The following is a 17710-nucleotide window of genomic DNA, read 5'->3' as shown; positions in this document are numbered from 1 at the left end:
AAAACTTGCCAGAAAGCAGCCTCTCATTGAACTTTGTATGAACAAGACATAAACCATTATTGACTGTTTGTTTTGGATTCATTTGTTTCTTCTGAAGCTGGAGATTCTAAGCACATGCTGTATCACTGAACCACACTCCCAACGCTTGTTTTAAGGCACTATGATTTGGGTGGAAGTTATTTGTTCCTTCTGTGTAGTCTAGCCTTGCTTACTATAAGCTGGAAGGTTTAATGCTGAGATGAAGGATACAAGAACTGTCTTCAAATAGTATCCAAAGGTCCACATGACTCCAGCAACCACAATTAAGGTCATTGGGTAAAGTGGTTCTACTTTGGTTCGTTAGGACTTAACATTTTGTGCCCAACCCCAGAATGACTTCTCTTGGATAGTAGTGAGTTAGCTGTCAGTGGTATTTGTGGACAGACTGAACCACATTTTTGAGGGATATAGAGGGGATACTTCATAGTGAAGGAATTGGATAACACAACCTGCCAGGTACATTCCAGCACTTCTATCTGACATCTTAATCTAGCAGTACTCTGATAGTTATTGAATTAGAGCAAATTGGGTTGAAATTCCATTTCAACCCAACTTGAGTCACCATTGTGACCCCATCAAGGACTACTATCGTACAAGATAAACTCCAGAAATGGAAGCTGAAAGATCACTAACTGTAAAAACTAAGGTTATCAGAAATAGCACGGAGCCAAGAGGATCAGATTCTGTCTGCCTCTTGATTGTCCCAGCTGAAGGAAAGCAGCAGAAGGGGATGTGTTCTGTGCTGAAGATTTCTCCCACTCTCCTCTGGCCAACCCACAGACCAGTGTGTGTAAACAGGAAGATGAGCCCTTGTCTTACTAAGCAACACTGATGAATAAGAAAGGAATCTTAATGGCTTCTGCCACCTTCAGTCCAAACCAGATGGACTTTTTCTCCCACCCCTTCTCTTAGGAGAAAAAGGACTCTTAATGCTCCCTCCCCCCAATATCCTTACTTACTCTGTTTAAAGAAGGATGTATTCTTCTGGAACTGTCCAGGACTCCGGGAGCCTGCCCCAAAGAGGGATTAAATGACCCAATCAAATTTCTTAGGATGCAGTTAATCCTTAGTGATTAGCATGGAGTCTGCTCCTACTGGAAAGACTCCCCAGCCTAAAAGCTGGTCAACAAATGTGGGCCTCCCCAAATGTTATCACTAAGGAAATTCCCAAATAGATGACTGCAACAGGCCTTCTTCTTTGAAACATTTCTTACTGAGGAGGGGATGTTTGGCTAAGCCCTCCCTCACTTGGGGATACAGTTAGCCAGCACGTACAAAGGCTCATGTAAGCAAAGGCAGAGGGAGTAGTATTCTCCACACCACAGGGCTGGGCTCTGTCCTCAGAAGGGAGGCAAAGTCCCAGACAGAATTTGCAGCAATGTGCTGAACACCTGAATGACACCTTTTCACTTGAGGGATCTTTCTTGACCACTTGTTGGGTGGTCAAGGACAAATTCCCCCCAATTGCTCTGAGTTTTTTCCCAACCAGGTCAATCCCTGAACCTTCCTGGCTGCTTAGTATTTCAAGGACCTCCTAGATCCCTCTGATGTTGGAAGATCCCTCCCCCATAAGGACTACAGCACACTCTCGTTGTGGCTACTTTGCTTTATTTGGTTAAGTTGCTGAAGTTTGCTACATAAACCCATTGCACAGTCTAACACACATTTATTTGGCATAAAAGAGAGGACAATACAAAAATACAACTCTTGATCGTAAATGTAACTGCCCTCAGCTCATCCCAGTCCATACAGGTGGGAATGCCAGTGTTTAAGGTCAAACTAGGGAGAAATACTGTGAAATGAAGAGGCACAGAGGAATCAACCAATCTCTTTTCCCCGTATGATTATAGGCCAAGGCTGGGTGGGCTCTTCCTGGCTGTGCCACCTTCAAATCTGGTGACTTTCTCCTCTAAGAAAAGAAAGAGAAACTCCCAGATCATCAGAGGCCCTCCATAAGGAACTAAGGCTAGGGCTTGGGCTGTCCGGTCAAAGCCAAGTGTAGCCCTGGGACCCCAGTAGTCCTTCCCTGGGGTTCATCCAGCCTGGGCCCTTTGCCTCTGGTACCTTTGGTAAGAGATAATGGTAAAGGATCAGCCTTTTGGATATCAGGGAGGAGAAGAGAGGGAGATAGAGGATGGGGTTCTGTCTGTTTGCCCCCTCACCCTCCACTTTGCAGATTCCAGAAGTGTTCTTCCAACGCTAACTTCTCCCTGCCCTGGTCTCTTCCTGAAATTAAGCCTAGCTAGCCTCTTGATTTGGAAGGACTCAAATCCCATGTCTTTGAGGGCATGCCCTGGGAAATCAGAACTGGCCAGAAGTCTGAAGGGCTGTGCTTGCAGAAGCCATGTCTCTAAATTTGAACAAGTAGGATGCCTAAGGACCTCATAAACTCCTCCATGCTGCCTCCCTAAGAAGTCTGAGGGGGTGCTCAGGGAGCAGAAAGATTTGCTGCAAAATTCAAAGAATTTTGTGTGTGCTGGGGCTGGGAGGGATACTGCAGCATGGCCAGGCACAAAGCTGCAAGGGCCACTAGCCCTGTATCCAGCCTTTCAAGACAGAACAAAAGTTGTGGTTGTTATCTTGGGCTGCAAGGGCCCACTGTCAACTCTAGGTAAGTGAGACGGGACATCTAGTAGAAGAGCAGAGATGAAGAACAGCAAAGTTGGGCTCTGGACCACCTCTCTTCCTTGTCACCAGAGCTATTTAGACCAGAGTGGTGCCTCGCCCCGGGCCTGTGAGCTGAGAGATGCAAGGATGTGTGTTTGAATCTGAGAAGTCTGGGAAAATGTTGCACTCCTCTCCAAGCCTGCTGTGTGTGACTGGTGGGGAGGCAGGGGCACCCCAGGCAGTCACATGACCCTAGCTTCAGTGTCTTGGCACACAGCTGTCATGGAGACCCTGACATTTTGTTATCTCTTCTCTCTCAACACCTCAGGCTCCTAGGTCTGGGCTTCTGGGAATGGTAATAGAAAGCTAACGAGGAGGAATGTGTGTCAGGACCATGGTGAAGGACACACTGGCTTCAGTCCCCCATCCCCACACTTGAGCTTCACCACTGACCTTTTGAAGGACCCCTGGCAACTTCCTGGGGACCATTGTTTGCTATCAGCCTTCAGGCTTGAGGGAATCTACTCAATTCTCCTTGCAAAAGTGAGATATGGCTGGAGTTGGGGCTTACTCCCTTGCCTGTCACTCCTCTGCTGTCCCTGCCGCCACACCATGCCCTGAACATCTCCCCACCTTCCGTCTCCTATCCTTCTTCCCTTCTGGGCCTGTTATGGGGTGGGGCCTGAGTGTTAAGGATGGCAATATAGCAGGTATTTGGACAGGTATCATCTGTGACAACAGTGACACTAGAAGGCCCTGGCAGGTAAGCATCCAGGTCCCGTCCCTTGCCTCCCAACTCTCTACTGTCCACATCTTCACTGTGTCCACACTGTACCCCAGCAGCTCTTTGGAAATCTCCTGGAAGTGATAGTCCACTGTCCCCCTCCGACTAGCACCCCCAACCAGCTGCAGAGGACACCCAGGGGCTGATGGGGCTCATCCCTGCACTTGGCAATGCCTCTGGGCTCAGCAAGCTCCAACAGGCCTCCAAGGGCCAGACAGGCCTGGCTATGGCCCAGGCCCATCATTCCCTCCAGCAGAAAGAGGCACCTGCTCATGGCTAAGGGAGAGGCAGCCAGCACGCAAGCTGAGGACCACACAGTCCATGGACTGAAGGCTCAGGCCTCACCTAGCCCCACACATGGGTGACTCAAGCTAGACCAACCCTCCTGTAGGGGACCCACCCACTCCAGGCGAAGTAGGGGTCTGGAAGGTTGAATGGAGCTTAGTTAACAACTCAGGCTCCTCACCATGGGCCCCACTTTTCCCAGAGGCCTCAGGGGCACCCAGGGGGTAGGCCTCCCTGGCCCGGCCGGTCCTGGAGCAGGTGAGGAAGGCCAGACAGGCTCCACGGAGGCGGGCCAGGTCCCTGTGGGTGGTCTCGCTGACAAAGCAATACAGCACGGGGTCAGCAACACAGTTGAAGCTGGTTAGGAGGAGGGAAAAATGGTAGGCATTGAAGATGCCCTTGGCGAACTCGCAGCTGGCCTCCCAGAGGCTGCGCACCAGCAGCAGCACGTGGTAAGGCAGGAAGCAGGCCAGGAAGATGACCACAGTGCTGAGCACCAGCCGCTGGATCTGGTCCTTGCGGCTCTTCTGGGTGCCGTGGCTGCGGCGCACGGCCCGCAGGATGCCCTGGTAGGAGGTCAGTAGTAGGCAGATGGGGAAGAGGAAGCCCACCAGGAAACGGTAGTAGTTGATGCTGCGTTGCCAGGGCTGGATAGGATAGTGCTCGAAGCAGACACGGTGCTGGTCCTCATCCTCGATGACCTCCTTGTGCATGAGGAAGTAGATGCTGGTCAGCAGCTCCTTGGCCCAGATGACCACACTGACGCTGACAGCTGCCTTCAGGGTACGAAACTGGTGGAAACGGAAGGGGTGAGCCACGGCCAGGTAGCGGTCAATGGAGATGCAGCAAAGGAAGCCCACACTGATGTAGATGTTCTCGTAGAGGAGAATGCCACAAACTTGGCAGGACAGGTCACCGTGGGACCAGTTGTCATGCTGCAGCACGTACTGCAGCCAGAAGGGGAGCGAGCAGATGTAGAAGAGGTCTGCCACTGTCAGGTTGCACAGGTACACACCTAGCTCATTCCGGGCCTTGATCTGCAGGTAGCCAAAGTAGAGGGACAGGCAGTTGGCTGGGAAGCCCACCACCAGGACGGTGACGTAGACCACAGGGGCCAGCGTCTGGTGGATGGTGTGGTCAATGGTGCAGGTCAGTGAGGCATTGTCTGCAGTGATGTTCCCCATCTTTGGACTGGAAGGGGGCTGTATGCCTCATGGACTCGGCAACTGGGCCCATTTCTCCACTGCCATCTTGTTTATAGAAAGTGACTCGATCTATATCAAGGGCTGGGCATCATGGGTGGTAGGTGAGCCCCTACAAGTCAAAGATGGGAAAGGCTTAGAAAAAATAATCATGACCAACATTTATGTAGCACTTACTGTATGTCAGGTACTGTTCTACATGCTATACTCATATTATTTATCTGTACCAGCAACCAACTCCAATGCCACCAGAAATCTAATAGGACACTTACCAAGATACCAAAACATGGCTTATGGGTCCCATTTCCCATCTCTGGCTTCCCTTATTTATTTCCTGCCTCTTACTTGTTTTTCTGGTCCATTGATAAGCAAAGGAGATCAGGAAATTGTAGGAACATGAGTCCATCCTGAGCAGGGCTCTCCAAGGGAGGCTGAAAGCAAAGGTCAAGTCCAACCCTCACACAACAGTGAGGATCTCACCACCCTTCCCTACAGCAACCAGCATCACATTTTTCCTACTTGCTTATAGGACTGTGTTAATTAGATCCAACACTGAAGACACAACCTTTGCTGGGGGCTTCTCCAGACCGCATCAGAAGTGACTTTGTCCATATCCTATTGTGCTTTAGCAAGAAACAGAAGCATAACTTCCCCAGGGTTCTACCAGGATTCCCATGTGCTCATCAGCAAACACCTCTTCTCTCCAACATGAAGACTAGGGAAGTTTCTGGACCAGGAACCGAAAGACATGAGTGCCAGGTCTGAGTCAGTCACTGCCCTGTGTGATGTGTGAGTCCCCTATTCTCAGCCTCAGTTTCCCTCATCTGGAAACTGGAGATAAGAACACTTGCCCTCAGGCGTGAGGACCTGGTCAAACGATGGCCATGAAGGTACACAGCATTTGTTTTCCAGAGGCAAAGGCGGGAGTTGAGGCTCATAATCTTATTTGAATTAGTGAAAAGTTCATATTGCTGAGAATTTAGCACAGAGGATTCCAGGTACACAAATAAGTGTGAACAAGATAGAATAAGATGTTTTGTTGTAAATGAACATATGGAAATGATAAAGGCCTGAGCTACTGTATTGATTTAACACTTCTCTCTCTGCTAAAAAATCTTACTGGGTCTAAATCAGCATTTTTGTTTTGTTTTGTTTTCTTCTTCCTCTTCCTCTTCCTTTTTTCTCTTCCTCCCTGTCTTCCTCCTCCTCTTTAGACAAGTTCTATATAGACCAGGCTGGCCTGGAAATCCCAATCTTCCTGCGTCAACTCCCCAGTGCTGGGAAGGCTAAATCAGCATTTTTTGACTTTTTCATATCATAACTCCTTGAAGAAGCCTTTTTAGACATTTTATTTCCTTACTACTCCCTCCCCACCCGAGATGAAATTTTAACATGGCAGACCTCCTGCCTACCCATCTGTGCACTGAGATCTAGAGAGTGAGATCTAGTTACTATGATCCCTAAGAGTTTTACACTCCCCCACCCAGCCAAGAACTGGTTTCCCTCCCCATTGAGAATGCATGGTCAGCATGCATTCTCAGTGAATAAGGTCTGAATTAGGTCGCTTTGTGATATATGCAGATCAGTGCTGCTCTTGTCGCTCTCTTCACTGAGCTGAGTGGGGACTCAAGGGCTCCTGTGTAGGGAAACCCTGAGTCCCTGACTCAGTGTCATCAGCCCTCCGACTCTAGCTCCCAAATCCAAGCCCTCTGCCTGCAAGCCTGCTCCACCCTCCTCTATGTCCTCCTTCTGCCTAGCCCTGAGGCCGCCAGAGCTGAGAGGAAGCTGGCCCAGCATGCTGGGGAGGGACTCAGAGAAATCCAGCCCCACAGTTCTAGTCCTGGGGTCCATCGGGGATAAGCATGAGGAGTTTCCCTGAAAAATCACACTCAGTCTTATAAATAACCAAATACAGTTGTCATTCTTATCTGTGATATCTGTTTTCATGGTTTCAGTTACCTGTGGTTAAGAGGAAACTGGAGAGTGAGTCCAGCACAGTTAAAATATTTTGTACTCAAAAAGCTGAAGCAGGCAGATCAAGAGTTCAAGGCCAGCCTGGGCTACATAGTGAGACCCTGTCAAAAAAAAGCAAAAAGATACTTTGAGAGAGAACATAGTTTTATAACTTTTGTTATAGCATATTGTTTTAATTGTTCTATTTTATTGTTAGTAATAACTCTTCATATCTTCCTTGTCTAATCTACAAATTCAACTTTGTTGGATGGATGGATGGGAACCCATGATTAGTAGGATTCAGGACTACCTATCTGTACTTTCAGGCACTCGTGGGGTATATTGGAATGGATCCCTTGGGGGACAAGGGAGACTACTTTATATTCATTTTTCCTAGGTAAAGGGACCATAGTTTTCATAAGTGTTTCTAAAATGGGCAAGAAACAGAGCTGGCCCAAAGCTACCCTCTCTCTCACCTGGACTCCTTTAGCTCCCTTCAAGGCCAAGCCTTGCTTCTCCCCTCCTATTGCCCCCACCAAGCTTTTTCTCCCTCCCACAGCTCCACTCCTCCCTCCATTGCAGCTTTCTTCTTTACCTCAACTCTGCCCCCATCCCACTCTGCCCAGCCCTCCCACTCATGCCCCCACCATCATCCACATGGCAGCCACGACAACCTTTCCAAAACACAGACCACAGCCTCTCTTCCTTGCTTCACATGCTTTGAGGTTAGCTTCTCTCCCACCAGAGTAGAATACAATCCCCCTGTGATACCTACAAGGCCCACACAATCTGGCTTCAGCTCCCTTGACCTTACCTGCCACCCCATACTGCAACTGTAGGACCAGCTTCCTGTGTCACAGTCACCGCTCCTCTGACCTGTTTAGGCTGGGTGTCAGCTACCACTACTTCCTAAAGTTCTCCTCCCTACACTGCCTCACCCCTACCACAGCACCTGCTCCTTCTCTATCTGATCTCAGCTTGGTTGCCACCTCGTCTTGAGGTTTATTTGTTTTCTTTTTTATCACAGCCCCCTTCGCAGTCACCACCACACCATCCTGTATGATTGTTCCAGAAGCTCCTCTGCTATTTTTCTTGTTTATTTATCACTCACTATAATGTAAATTCCAACATAGCAGAGGTCTTTTTTTCTACCTGTTCACTCTCCAGCAGCTTAAAGTATGCGGAGGCTTCTTAAATGAGCAGGTGAACACCAGACCAGTGCCTATTTTCCAGGTGAGGAAACTGAGGTTTGAAAAGGGAAGTGACTTGCCTGAAGCCAGCTGGAGGAAGGGAGCATCAACATTAGAGTCCAGGACTCTGGTCCGTACTCCACCTCCCTGCCATGCACGATCCCAACCTGAGACTCACCTCCCATCTCTCACTCACCTGCCCCATCCTGTCCAAGGACACTGGCCTAGAATTTCTGTGATGGTGATGGAAGGGAAGCTTCTTGTTGTTTTAATTGTGGTAAATGTACATTACATAAAACCTAACCATCTTAGCCATTTTCAGTGCACAGTGGCATTGAGTACATTTGCGTTGTATACCCGTCACCATCCCCCATCTCTGGAATGCTTCTCACCTTGCAGAAGTAAAACTATATTCACTAAAGATGATCTTGTCAGTCTCGGGCAACCACATTCTACTTTCTTTCTCTATGATTTTGACCAGGGTGGAGTGGCTTAAGCATGAGGCCTTGAGCTCAAACCCTAGTACACACACACAAAAAAAAAAAAAGGAAAGAAATGTTCTACTATTTTGACCACTCTAGGAGGTACCTTGTATAAGTGTAATCAAATGGTATTTCTCTAATTGTGTCTGGCTTTTTCCATTTAGTTTAATGTCTTCAAAATGCATCCTTGTTCTAGCATGTGTCAGACTGTCCTGCCTTTTAAAGGCTGAATAAAAATGCAGATAAATGCATAAGTCACCTTTTGTTTATTATTTGTCAGTGGACATTTGGGTTGTTCCCACCTTTAGCCAGTGAGAATAATATTGCTATGAACATGGATGTACAAAGATCTGTCAAGACAGGTCTGGTGGCTCACTCCTGTAATCCTAGCTACTCAGAAGGCAGAGATCAGGAGGATCACAGTTCAAAGCCAGTCCAGGCAAATAGTTTGCAAGACCCTATCTCGAAAAAACCAACACAAAAAAGGGCTGGTGGAGTGGCTCAAGGAGTAAGCCCTGAGGTTCAAACCCCAGTACCACACACAAAAAAAAAAAAAGTCTGTCGAGCTCCCACTTTCAATTCTTCTGGGGAGCTACCCAGAATTGAAGTTACCATATGGTAACTCTATGCCTAATTGTTTGATGAGCTGCTCTTTGCTTTCCCTAGTGGCTGAAGTGTTTGTTTATTTGCTTTCACTTAGATGTTTTAGTGGTGAGAGGAAGGGGAAAGGATTCCTTGAGGCCTACGGCCCCCAAACTGCCCACAGACCACTAAGTCAGAATTGGGCCCTACTCACCCTTCTCTTGACAGCAATTCTGTCCCACACTAAGGGTCTGAATACCCCCCCCAGGCTTCTCTATAAGGAAGTTCACAGTAGCACAGGTCCCAGAGTGGCTCCTAGGGGCACTCACTCAGGACTGCTCATATTTCTGCATTTTCCTTGGGTTGTCTGCAGTCTGGATAGAATCTACCTGCAGGAAGATATGATCCATTCATAAGCACAGGACCCCGGGCTCCAACAAAATAGAGCAAAGGAAGTCACCATGAAAACATGTCCTGTCAGGTCTTGGAAATTCCCTGCCAGTCACCAAGCCTGAAGTCTGTTGTTTACTTGTGGTAAGTGTATGGCCGTGTGGGGTGAGGCAGAGCGATGGTTTGTATCTTCCTCTTTCCTAGGCCAGCAGTAAGCTAATTCTGGCAACTAAAGTCAGAAATATTCAAGCCTCCAGAGCCAAGAAGAAGCATTTACTACAGGTAGATTAAAGTACTTCCTATGCTCATTTTGGAGCAAAAAGAACAGTTCCTGAACTTGGGTGCATCAGAAAGCCCCTGGAAATTTGTTAAAACAGATGTAGAACCTCACCCTCCAGAGTTTCTGGACATGGTGGGTGGGAGCTCAAGAATTTTACATTTTAAACAAACTCTCAGGTGGTACAGATGCTGCTGGGCCATTGGGCCACTGACCACACTGAGTAGCAAGACGCTATACAGTTTAGAAGGTTCAGAGCTCAGCTTAAGAACATGTGTCCTGCACACGTTCCCAAGGCAGGGGAGCAGGTGGCTGGAAGGGGAACTTAAGACCTAGCAGAACCTGTGGGCAGATCCAGGACACAGCCCCCAGGCATCTCCAGACTGATTCAGGCTCTCGAGGAGTAGTGGCCACCGTCTCAGTACTTACACCGTTCATTTGTAAAGTGTTTTATAGTTTACTGAGCATTCTACTTCTGCTCTGTTGTCCCACCTCTACAATAGCCCTGCTGTAGTCCCCATTTTAGAGACAAGGACACTGAGGTCCAGACAGATGAAGCAGCTTTCCCAATAGTCCAGTGCTTCCAGGTCTCATGGAATAAGTATTTGTGGCACACATGCAGTGGTCATGATGCAAGACTAGACCCAGGGTGGAGTGGAGGGGGAAGACGGGAGCTTAGAGATAAATAAGAAAGAGCTCCCACCCTTAGGAAACCTCCAAGACTAGAAGACAGGAATGCCACATGCACAGACGAAGGCAGTATCTGGCAGCTGCTGTGGGCATTGCTCCCTCATACATTCAGTGTTGGTTCACTTTTTTTACTCCATGCACACTCTCTGTGGGATGGTATCTCCTTCATGGTTCCAACACCATTACACTCTGGTGACTCCCAGACCCCTCCCCAGGCTAAAGTTTGCATAACCAGCTCCTGGCTCCTCACAGGACATGCTCTATGAGGCCCATGCTGGGTTTGTCATTTTCTCCACTAATCTGTTCTTGGAAAGTTATGTCCCCACCTGCCCAGTCGCTGGTGTTGGATGGCTGGCCTTCAGCTTCCTCCCTCATCTTTATCCATAACACTAAGTAATCACCAAATGTTGCCATTTTCAATGCCTAAGTATTTTCCATATCCTTCTCCCCCTTGTTAGTCTTGATGTGGTCAAGACTTCCTCCCCAGGAGAAGATAGGATTCCTGTCTCTATCTTACCACCTCAAAACCATTCTCTGAAACACAAATCTAACCAAGTCACAGCCTGTTTCTATGGCTCCCCAATCATCCACCCACCTGACTACCCACACACCCATCCATTCACCTGTCCACCCACTACCTACCTCTCTAGCCACTCAGCCATCCACCCACCCACCCAGTCATTCACCCATGCACTCATCCTTACATGCATACATCCACCCACTACCCAACCATCTACCCAGCTACTCATAAATCCACCTACCTCTACTCATTCATCCATTTCTTTACTTAAGTATTCCTTCATAGAACAAATGCTCATTGAATGCCTATTATATGGATGGCATTACCCTCACCACTGGTCCCTAGAGTCAAGTTGCTTTTAGTCTTATGAGGAAGGGGAGAAGATAAATGAAGCAAGCTCATAAGAACACAGGATTTTATGGGAATTCATTGGTAGTGGTTAACCCAGTGAGGAAAGCCTGTCCTGAGCAGCAATAGCTATACAAAGGCTAAAAGAAGAAGGAAGGGCTGCCCAAGCAAAGGGGGGTTTCTGCCTGTGGAAAATGTGTGCATCCTGTCAAATACAAGAGGGAGAAAATGAGTGCCGTTGGGGAACTGAAAGTAGCTTCACATGACAGGGTCTAGGTATGAGATAGGTATGGCCAGAGAAGAGACAACAAGGAACTGTAGAAAATGACAACTAATTAGAAGTGAGGTGGGGAACAGTCGGGGCAAATCTGAGAGGCTCCTCAGTGCATAGTCCTTAAGGCTTTCAAAATTACTTGTTAGATGGATGGGTGGGTAGAGAGGTGGGTGGGTGGATTAATGCATGAGGGGTAGATGGATAGATAGATGAGTGAATATGCGCATGGGTAAGTGGGTGGGTGAATGGGTACACAGATTGATGGATAGGTTGATGGCTGAGGTATAGATGGGTAAATGGATGAGTGAGTGGGTGCACAGATAAATGAATGGGTAGGTGGACAGATGAGTGGGAGTGGGTGAGTGGATAGGTAGCTGATGGTTGAGGGCTGAAACAGTGACGTCGTTAATAGAAACAGGAAAGTGAGGAGGAATCTCCGTGGCCTCCTCTCTGCTCAGGCTGCCTGAGCTGAACAGAGGGTCCTGCTTTTTCATGCAGGCCTTATCATAGTTATCTCTTCCTTCTGCCACTCCCTGAGGACAAGCACCCTAAGAAGGAACTGCACCTTGTCAAGAGTGCCCCTTCTCTACCTGATTTCCAGAAGAACCTTGATCCTCAAAAAGCAAAGGCCACATTGGATACAGAGTGTTCTGCAAATGTAAAAACACAGAAGGGATGGGAAAAGCAGGAAAAGCACATCACCAGGAACCCTCCACTTGCCAAGTGCTGGGTGCATTTCTGAACATTCATTTTTTCCACACCACAGGCATCAGTTCCCACTTTACAGATAAAAAACTGAGGTGCAGACAGATGAACCAGCCTGCTCAAGATTCCACAATTGGGATGTGGCAAGGCCAGGTTTTCAACTCTGACTGGCCCACACTTTCCTTTAAACCTCATTCTGAGTGTTCATCGGGATGGCCTCTGAGCAACCAGCCTCTGCCTCCAGGCTCCACTGAGCTCCAGGCCTCACAGAGGCCATCACAAGGACCAGCAGGCTGAGTCCTGGGGGCTGCCTGTACCTGGTGGATGCCCTACCAGGCCAACTACTTCTTCAACACCCACTGAGGAAAGAAAAGCTCTCCCAAAGAGGTTGCTAAACAGACTCAAAACAACACTTTATCATCCAGCTAAAAAACTGAGAAAAACACACACAGAAAATGAGTCAACACTTAGGAGCAGATCTGTAGACAAATGCTAATCAGCGTAGAGGTCTCCAAGGATTAGAATGACCAGGAGAAATTAAGCCCCGACGGGAAGGAAGCACCTCCTTCACGTGAGCTAGGAACCTGAGCAGGATTTCAGATGCACACACGCAGCAATCTCACTCAGCACCCATTCTTCAGCATGGTGCACTTGGCATGCACACAGTTACTCACGGTGCCAGAGACTGCTCATGTGGCCCCAACCCACAGAGCTGGTGGCGGGGTGGGGATGGGGGGTGGCGGGATGCATCCCCCATAACCAGCTTCCCTTCCCTGAACTCACCAGCTCTGCACACGCTTTACACAGGCTGTTCCCGTTCCCAAGAGGGCTTGTTTCGGAGGCCATTTCCCTCCAAGGAAGGGGGAAAAATCAGTCTGTATTTTCACTTAGTTCCCATCTTTTCCCCCGAAATAGTGACAAGAGCGATAGAGTGCCATTTCCAAAGACTTAGTAACGGTTTCAAAGTTCAGTCCCATCTGGGCTCACAAAGTCATTGTTAACCCATTTCACAGAACCTGAATCCAGAGAGGCCAAACCAGCTGCTTAAGCTATACAGTAAGTCAGGTTGGATCTGAATCCAGAACCCAGGTACCTAGGCATCAGCTTGCTTCCTTTAAGCTTTTTTGACCACAAACCATAGCAAGAAATACACTTTACCTTGTGACTGAGCACACATAGACATATATGCAGGCATGCATCCGTACAGAGAAACAAACTTCCCCTGAGCAGTACTTACCTTACTACTTCTCTGAATATTTTCTATTGCAGTTAATTTTTTTTGAAATGCAGGTCATGAGCTGTTACATTGATTTCCTGGCTCACAAATGGGTCAGTTTGGAGACAGGAGGGATGGTCCCCTGCCTGTGCTGCCTGGCTTCTCCTGGAGCCTCCGGGCCCTGGGAAGGCAGTGTGGTCTCTGCAGCCAGGTGAGGAGCTGACGGAACAGACAGTGAAGTCTCAGCCTCTGGGGGAGGCCGTGGATCCAGACCGCTCTGCCTGCCTGCCTGCCTGGATTCTACCCTCAAACCTCAAACAGCTGGGCTCCTGCAGCGGCTGGGCAGAGACCAGGCAATCCTGCAGCCAGCCAAGCTCTCCCTCCCGCGATTTCCCGCAGACGAGCCGCCCGGCTCCGTCTGGAAAACCCCCAGCTGGAGCTGCCCATTCCTGAGCTGAGGCAGAACCATGTGAACTCCAATCTGGTGTCAGGCTGGGCGGTTGCCGGGGAACCACACGCCAGCAGGAGGGCGAGGGTGTCGGAACTGCTTCCTCCACACATTCTCCATCCTCCAGGCTTTCCATGCACCCCAAGTCAGTGAGACTAGCAGAATGGGAATGAATCGGGGGCAGGTGCTTTCAGGAACTGGGGGATGCAGGAGGAGTGGGGTACCCTAATTCTACCCATCCTGCTGGATAACAGGAGAGACAGAACTTTGAATCCCTGTCCCATGTTCCTCACTGGAGCTACTCAGGCCCACTCCCAGGTAACTGGGGTGCACGGTGGTCACTGCTGTGGTGTGGACACTAGCAAGGACAAAGGGGCAACAGGCAAGGTTGAGGGAAAGCTGGCTGTTTGCAGTCTCACCTCCAAACTGTCCTCCCCCACAACATCCAACATCTGGATTAGTGGGTCTCTGCCCTGGCTACGTGCATCAGAAAATACCCTGGAGCCTATTATAAAATATGAACGCCTAGGCTAGTTAAATTGTGCCAACTCTAGTGTTTTCCGAAGCTCCCTGGATGACTCTAAGGTACAGCCAGGACAGGGAAACAGTGCTCTGAGTGGGTGGACGGGACCTGGTCCAAAGGCCAACAGAGTGTGGCAACGGAGCTAAATGTACAGGCAGGAATCAGAGAACACCAGTGTTTTAAACTGGGTGGCCCAGAGCAGGGACCAAGTCCAGGACTCCGCCTCGCGGGCTCTTCCTGCTCTCAGGCACACTCATGAAACCCTTCCTTGTCCCTTCTTAGCACAAGAAAGTGTAAATGAGTGCTGGAGGCTGCCTAGTTCAGCCTTACTTTACAGGTGGGGAAACTCAGGCCCCAAGGGTAAGAGGCTCTGGACCAGGACCTGGCAGTTAAAGGATGACAATGCTGTGACAGAAGCCTGCTGCTGACATCCATGGCCTTGTTCTCTTGGCTTAACAACATTCCTCCAAGGTAGGTTCCTTGGGAGCTGATCTTAGGAAATGTCTCAGAGCCAGGAAGCCAATATGTACCATGCATGGGGGCCCGGTGGACTTGAGATGTCCCTGCTCCATCAGGTGATCTGTGGAACCTGTCCTCTCCACACAGCGAGTTGCTGTAGTCCTGTTGGGGGCTGTATTGGTAGAGGTCCCTCCAAGGAATGCAACCATATAGCTGGCCCTTTTCAGTTGTCTTCTGCATTAATTGCTACTTGTTGGCCTTAAGTTATAAGTGAAGTTGCCTCTGCACTGAGATATAGATGCTATTCCTGAGTGGTAGGGAGTGTTTTCTCCAATGTCATGTGGAAGGACTAGGGTTAGGAGTGCAGGACCAGCAGTGACCACCTGCCTACACCCTGTCAAAGAGGGCATCTCAGGCCCTCTCCATGGTCAGTGCAGCCTAACAGGACATTCAGAAGCCATTCATATTATCACCTGTGGTGGGGTGGCACTGGAACGCTCCTCCCCCAGCAGGCCCAGGATCCCAACTGACAGATGCATCAGTCCCCACCTGGAGTAGGAGCCCCTTTCTTTCTCCCCACTGGGCCTCTGGGATGCAGATGGAGGGAGCTACTTAGCCCATGTCCTCTCTGAAATATCCATTCAGTGAGGAAAAAAAACAGAGCCCCAAACAGGAGGACTAGAAGTAATAGTGACACCACATGATGGCGACTGAGATCCGAGAAGCCCTATAGCCTCCAACTCCCACAAACTTCTCAAGAAAACCTACCAGTAAGTACTGAGCCTGTCATAAAGCTGTACCTACAAGGGTATCCCCTGTCCCCTGCCCCATCTCCAGGGGCAGAAGCTGAGGAGCAACCACTCAAAAGAGGTCGGATTCCAGGAGGGGCAGGAAGTTTGAGATCTGAGGCCCTGCCAATCCTTTAAACTGCTCCCATCTTTGAGAAGACAAAAGGGCCACCCCCCCCACCTCATTTTTGAGACAGGTCTCATTAGGTATCTCGGGCTGGCCTGGAATTTGCTATGTAGCTCAGGCTGGCCTCAAACTCATGATTGTGCTACCTCAGCCTCCAGAATGCTGGCGTTATATGTGTGCCCCACCACACCTGCTGAGCCTGTCTCTCTCCTGATACACGCAGTGACGCAGTTATGAAGGACTATGGACCTCCACTGTGGTGGCAGCCCCAGAAGGTTGGATTGAACCCTGGATGTCCCTATTCTGCCCCAGCATAAACACCTTCCTATGGGACATGGGTCTGGAGAGCTGTGGCCTTCCCGCAGCTGCTGTGAAGGCTGCTGGGAGGGCCACAGAGTCTAAGGCCACAGGACCTCCCACACCCACTGCCCTCGCTCCAGCAATCTAAGCAGTCTGGGGGCCAGTGTAGAGAGGACCTCAGAGTTTATGCTGAGCTGGTGGCACCATGCAAGACCTCCAGCACATGGCAGCAGTTCTATGGTCACTTCAAGGCCAGCATGGGATGGAGATTAAGGATTTGGCCCAGACCTGGAGGTTGAGTCCCATCTCTCCCATTTTCTGTGACCTTGAAATCACATGCCTTGCATCTGTGAGAGTCTAAGGAGATGAGACCCAGCCAGTGACTGGCACTTAGTAGGTCCTGGAAGTGTCAATGATGAGGAGGAGGAGGACAAGGATGATGGTGATGGCAGTGGCACCAGTCCTTGGGCTAGAAGGATCTGATTACTCCACTGCCAGATTACTCCAGACAGGGTGGAAGATGGGCAAACCAACTTCAGAGGTTAGCAATGAAACATTACCTACTCCCCATCAGGGACTTAAGGTACTTAAATTATCCCACTGATTTGAGGCTATCAGGATGAAGCCCTGAGAGTTCTCTGGGGGCCTCTGACAAACATAAGTGATGTCTATAATTAGCCATCTGCAGGTCGACTACAGGGACCTCTACTAGCTTGTGTCCCCAGCGGCAGATTTACAGGTTGGCATGCACTCATATCCGAGGAGCTGCTGACAAGGTCACCTGGACACCTGGCAGCACTGTTTTGCTGTAGGTTTAAAAGGGGCCGGGTCTGAATTAAGTAAGGGTGACTCTGCTGCAAGCATCAAGGACCAAGAGGAGGAGGAGCGGAACACTTCCCAAAGTGCCTGGCACTGAGGCTGTCCTGGAGTTAGAGAAGAGCCTGGGGCAACTCAACCTCCACAGTGGACACTGTCACTACCTGAACATGTTCCGTGAGCCAGCCACTGTGCTGAGCACTTGCTGCATACTCTCCATTTTAATCTTCACAGTAACCCTATGCAGGTGGGATGGTCCCTGTTTTAAGATGAGGCAAATGAGACTCAAAGAGGCCACCGGCAACTTGCCCAGGGCCACACAGTTGGTAAGCAAAAGAGCTGTGATTTCAATCCAGGGCCACTTGACTCCAAAGATAGGGCTCTAGACCACTGCATTCCTGTCCTGTTACTACTGTAACAAATGACTGTTAACTTAGCCACAACACAACTTTCTTATCTTACAGTTCTGAAAGTCAAAAGTCTGATATGGCTCTTACTGAGCTAAAATCCACCTGTGGGCAAGGCTGTATTTCTTCCGGAGGAAATGGGTTTTCCAGCTTCTAGAAGTGTCCAGCATTCCCTGGCTGGGGACATCCTTTCATTTTCAAAGCCAGCAGTGGTGGACTGAGCTGTCTGCTGTTCTCATCAGCATGTCTCCTCTGACTTTCCTGCCTCCCTCTTCACATTCAAGGACTCTTGTGATGA

At 49.3% G+C, this 17710-nt stretch overlaps 1 protein-coding gene across 6 annotated transcripts; it reads right to left on the bottom strand.

Moving 5' to 3' along the window:
• Positions 1-1614: 1614 nt before the first annotated feature.
• Gpr68 (G protein-coupled receptor 68) lies at positions 1615-14103 on the bottom strand. Of its 6 annotated transcripts, none has more exons than XM_074067314.1 (4): positions 13566-14103; positions 8453-8579; positions 6877-6992; positions 1615-5029 (listed from the first exon to the last, which is right to left on the bottom strand). In XM_074067314.1, the coding sequence occupies exon 4, from the start codon at positions 4897-4899 to the stop codon at positions 3802-3804; it is 1098 nt and encodes a 365-aa protein (XP_073923415.1). In that variant the 5' UTR covers positions 4900-5029; positions 6877-6992; positions 8453-8579; positions 13566-14103; the 3' UTR covers positions 1615-3801. The 6 variants fall into 6 exon arrangements, with proteins under 6 accessions (XP_073923415.1, XP_073923416.1, XP_073923414.1 ...); XM_074067315.1 differs by lacking the exon at positions 8453-8579 and adding an exon at positions 5263-5348; XM_074067313.1 differs by lacking the exon at positions 8453-8579.
• Between the last annotated feature and the right edge of the window lie 3607 nt (positions 14104-17710).

Source organism: Castor canadensis, chromosome 3 (genome assembly GCF_047511655.1).
Source record: "Castor canadensis chromosome 3, mCasCan1.hap1v2, whole genome shotgun sequence".
Classification (NCBI taxonomy): domain Eukaryota; kingdom Metazoa; phylum Chordata; class Mammalia; order Rodentia; family Castoridae; genus Castor; species Castor canadensis.
Note: the sequence above shows the minus strand (reverse complement) of the source record. Positions and strands in the feature narration are given on the sequence as shown.